Source organism: Durio zibethinus, chromosome 8, assembly GCF_047325235.1.
Source record: "Durio zibethinus cultivar Kanyao isolate XHJ-2024 chromosome 8, ASM4732523v1, whole genome shotgun sequence".
In the NCBI taxonomy this organism is placed as follows: Eukaryota; Viridiplantae; Streptophyta; class Magnoliopsida; order Malvales; family Malvaceae; genus Durio; species Durio zibethinus.
Genome location: NC_143169.1, coordinates 2,760,686 through 2,764,776, shown reverse-complemented (window position 1 = coordinate 2,764,776; position 4,091 = coordinate 2,760,686). Strand labels below are relative to the sequence as shown.

At 35.7% G+C, this 4,091-nt stretch overlaps 1 protein-coding gene across 1 annotated transcript; it reads left to right on the top strand.

Annotated features, from left to right (window-relative positions):
- Nucleotides 1-608: 608 nt before the first annotated feature.
- Nucleotides 609-3,250, top strand: LOC111278817 (SNF1-related protein kinase regulatory subunit gamma-like PV42a). The gene is made up of 3 exons (XM_022865474.2): nucleotides 609-1,229; nucleotides 1,834-2,185; nucleotides 2,393-3,250. The coding sequence occupies exons 1-3, from the start codon at nucleotides 778-780 to the stop codon at nucleotides 2,729-2,731; spliced, it is 1,143 nt and encodes a 380-aa protein (XP_022721209.2). The 5' UTR covers nucleotides 609-777; the 3' UTR covers nucleotides 2,732-3,250.
- Nucleotides 3,251-4,091: the final 841 nt, after the last annotated feature.

Here is a 4,091-nt window from a genome sequence, read left to right as displayed (position 1 = left end):
ATTCGATCCAACATTATATAAAATCATATTCCATCCGATTATACCCAAAAATTAATAAAATATTATTTTTAATATAAAATATTATTTTATAAATATAAATATAAAATTAAATAAATAATTTAAAAAATAATTATATTTATTTGATTGAGTTGGAGTGGGTTTACTTAAAATCTGACTTATTTTTTTATCATTATTATTCGATCTGGCTTGAAATTTAATTTACAAAAAAGAATAATACCTTATAAAATCGAGTAGGATTGAAATTCACCGGTGATAGATAATGCTGGCATCTCTACTAACAAGTGATAAATGAAGGTTAATTTAGATTATACTTGGACACAAGAATTGCTTTTATGGGCAAAAAAATCTGAATGGGTACTCTTATAAAGTGAAATTAAGTAAGTTTGAGGTTTAGCATTTATGATTTCTTTTTTCTATCTGCATATCTTCAGATTATAACTTTTTCTTTTGTAAATAATTAAAAAAAAAGATTTTTTTGTGAAAAAATTAAAATTCATTTAACCAGAACATCTAGGCGTGAGCCATTAGCAATTGACGACACCGTCCACGTGTTATGTAAGGGTTTTTCCTCTTGCAGCACGAACCACGTGGCATTTCTAACTTAGCCATGCAAACGATGCGACATCTTCGACACGTGCATGTACGTACTGCACTACTCACATAAAATTCTATAATATCCGAAACAGAAAATCATTCCCATTTCTAAAAGTAGCAAAGTCTAGGGAAAGCAGTTAGCAAACATTTACAACAACAATAATGCAGCAACGAAGGGATGAGCAAGACGCCACCGCCGCTAAAGGTACTCTAAGGTTAGTAGAGAAGACGGTGAAAGATGTAATGGTGAACAAGAGGAGACTCGTGGAGGTACCATACACGGCGACGCTAGCTGACACCATGAACGCATTGGTGGCTAACAGGGTGGTGGCGGTGCCCGTGGCTGCACCTCCAGGGGAATGGCTTGGGGCAGGTGGCTCAATGATTATGGAGTCTGACAAACAGACTGGGGTTGTGAGGAAGCACTATATAGGGATGGTTACCATGCTTGATATTGTGGCATACATTGCTGATGATAAAGATCGTGATCAAATGATGGGCGGTAGTGTTGAAGTGGTTGCTGATCTTCAGAGGAAGATGATGGTGCCAGTGTCGTCTATTATAGGACACTGTTTTGAGGGACTTAGCTTGTGGACTCTGAACCCAAACACTAGGTACGTATTACAACTCGTAACTTAGGTATTTTGGTGTGCCTTTTACATGAAGTATTGTTAGTTTATTGGAAAAGTTTAATTGTTTTGTCATGTTTTAAACTGATGTTTATTTTTTACATAATTTTTTCAATCCTACATAAAGTTATTATTTCTCATATCCACTTTTAAGAGTTGGTAGATCTAAAGTTTGCAATCTCTTTAGTACGGCAACCTCTTTACTTTTCTTTAGACAGCAATTCCTTCGTACCAACATAAAAATTAAAAGCAGTCAACATCGAAATGCAATTGCAAAGAAAGAATAAAAATTTATAAAGTGATCAATAATCCCAAAAAAGGGGTTATGCAACAGACTCAATCATCTGTATGGCGGGGCATTGAATTAATTTGGTAGGTGAAAAAAAGTAGTGTCTTTAAGGATAAAAAATTGAAAGATAAATGAAAATGTTCCTGCATAATTATGTTTTCAACCTACATTGTTGCAATTAGTAATTGATCCTCAAAGATTTGTTTTCAAGTGCACAGAAAACTCTGGTATAGTGCCAGTAAGATTTAATTTATGGCCATAATTGGATTTGTGGTTTATCTTTTTTATCTCATTGAACAGCATTTTAGAGTGTATGGAACTGTTTTGCAAGGGAATCCACCGAGCCTTGGTCCCAATGGACAGCCAAACGGAGAATATCCAACGAGTTGAACTCGTGGAGTCTGCATCAAGCTATAAGATGCTTACACAAATGGACTTACTGAAATTCCTCAACGACCATGCCCCTGAATTGGAGGGGATCTTATCAAGCAGTGTAAAGGGAATAGGTGCCATAAATGAGAATGTTTATGCCATAAACGATCGTACCAAAGTTATTGAAGCCATCAAATGCTTGAGGACTGCTTTGCTCAATGCTGTTCCTATTGTTCAGTCCTCTAATGATATTGGAGAAGATCACAGACAGCTTATAAATGTAAGTCCCTCTCTCCTCCAGAAATAAAATTGAAGAACTCAATTGTAATAATAATCTGGGAATGATCTAATCTATAACGAGGTAACCAGATCGTTTTTCTCACATCATTGCTTTATAATGTTATGTATGTTGTGCCTGTCATTACAATGCCCCAGTTAATGTCTTCAGGCCAATCCGTTTTCCTGATTTTTCAAGTTTTAATATCAGGGCAAAGGGAGGAAGCTGATAGGTACATTTTCTGCAACAGATTTGAGGGGTTGCCATTTTTCTGCACTGCAAACATGGTTGCCTCTAAGGGCACAAGAATTCATCGAGCTAGTGTCAACAAGCCCTTTATTTGCAGCTCGGGAGGGGGTCTCTCCAAGGGAACTTGTGAATTGCCAGCCTGATTCGCCCCTCTCTGAAGTGATTGACAAGGTTGTCTCTAAACATGTGCACCGAGTATGGGTGGTGGATCAACAAGGTTTACTTGTTGGGCTCGTTTCTCTCACCGAAATAGTTGGAGTCCTGAGGGTTTCAATGTTGTCAAAGATTGGCGCAATGTAATCTCATACTTATTGATGAGAAGTGTCACATCTTAGAATCTTCGTTTGCCTGTTTTAATTAGAACTTTTGTGGAACAAGTGTTTTACTAAAACAATAAATGCTTCCTAGAAACCGAATCTAAAATTAAACATGCATGTCGTTGTTCCAAATCCTCTATGGATAGTACACAACTCATTTGTTGGGACTATATTGGTTAATGGATGCTCCAAATAGATGGCACGCTATGATCCTACGAATAGCAGTTGGATGCTAAACCTGAGACTGAGAGCCATTTTTGCAGAATCCATGGGAGCTAAGGTGGGTTAACTATCAGAATTCTTTGGGATATTTTGCTACTTTTCATCTGAGCTTCAATCAGAGGTAAGGTTTAGAAGACTTGATTAGAAGGTGGTTATTGCAACTGTCTCAAAATGTCAACTATTTAAGACAGAAGCTGTGAAACACTTATGTATGTCAAGAATTGGAAATAATCATTACAGTATGTGGAGCATTTACAGTCAAAATACCACAAACCAAAGTGGCCAGAATGTTTGAATTCGACAGTACTTCTGATTTCATGTTAGATGTACTGTGATCATATGCTTTTCGTTAATTTGTTGGTGCATTATATTGTAATTGACCAAAGTATGATTGAAACTTCCTATCTATATATGAATTTGTTTGTTAACGTTTAAAAGTTTTAACCTCGAAATAAAGATTAATAGGTTAAATCTCTGGTGTAAACTATGGGCATTAACTTTTTTTTTTTTGTGAATAAAGAAATTAATGGACGAAAGAAGATCAAATTTAAGAATAAACATCCTAGAATTTATGGGTTGATTACTAATTTTAAAAACCAAACAAAACATTAAAGTAAAATTTTAAGGTAGTTGTTTTATATATTGGTGGTGGATTTTTTTTTAAAGTCACATTAGATAATTATCATATGTTTATTTAAGGTTTTCTAAGCTAGATCTTAGGTTTGGCTACTATCAAATAAGAATGAGTCCTGCAGATCTACACAAGACTGCTTTTAGGACTCACCAAAGACGCAATGAGTTCTTGGTAATGCCCTTTGGGTTAACCAACGCACCCTTTACCTTCCAAAGTCTCATGAATAGTATCTTTTAACCTTTCCTTAAAAAGTCTGTGTTAGTGTTTTTTTTTAAGATATTATGGTTTATTCACCAGCCTGGGAAGATCATTTATCACATTTGCAACGAGTGTTTGAGGTGTTGGTAAAAGACTAGCTATACGTCAAGCTATCGAAATGTGATTTGGGAGCTTCAGAGATTAAATACCTGAGGCACGTTATGAGTACAAAAGGAGTTGCCATGGACAGTAAAAAAATGACTGTACAAAGGATTGGCCGGTACCTACA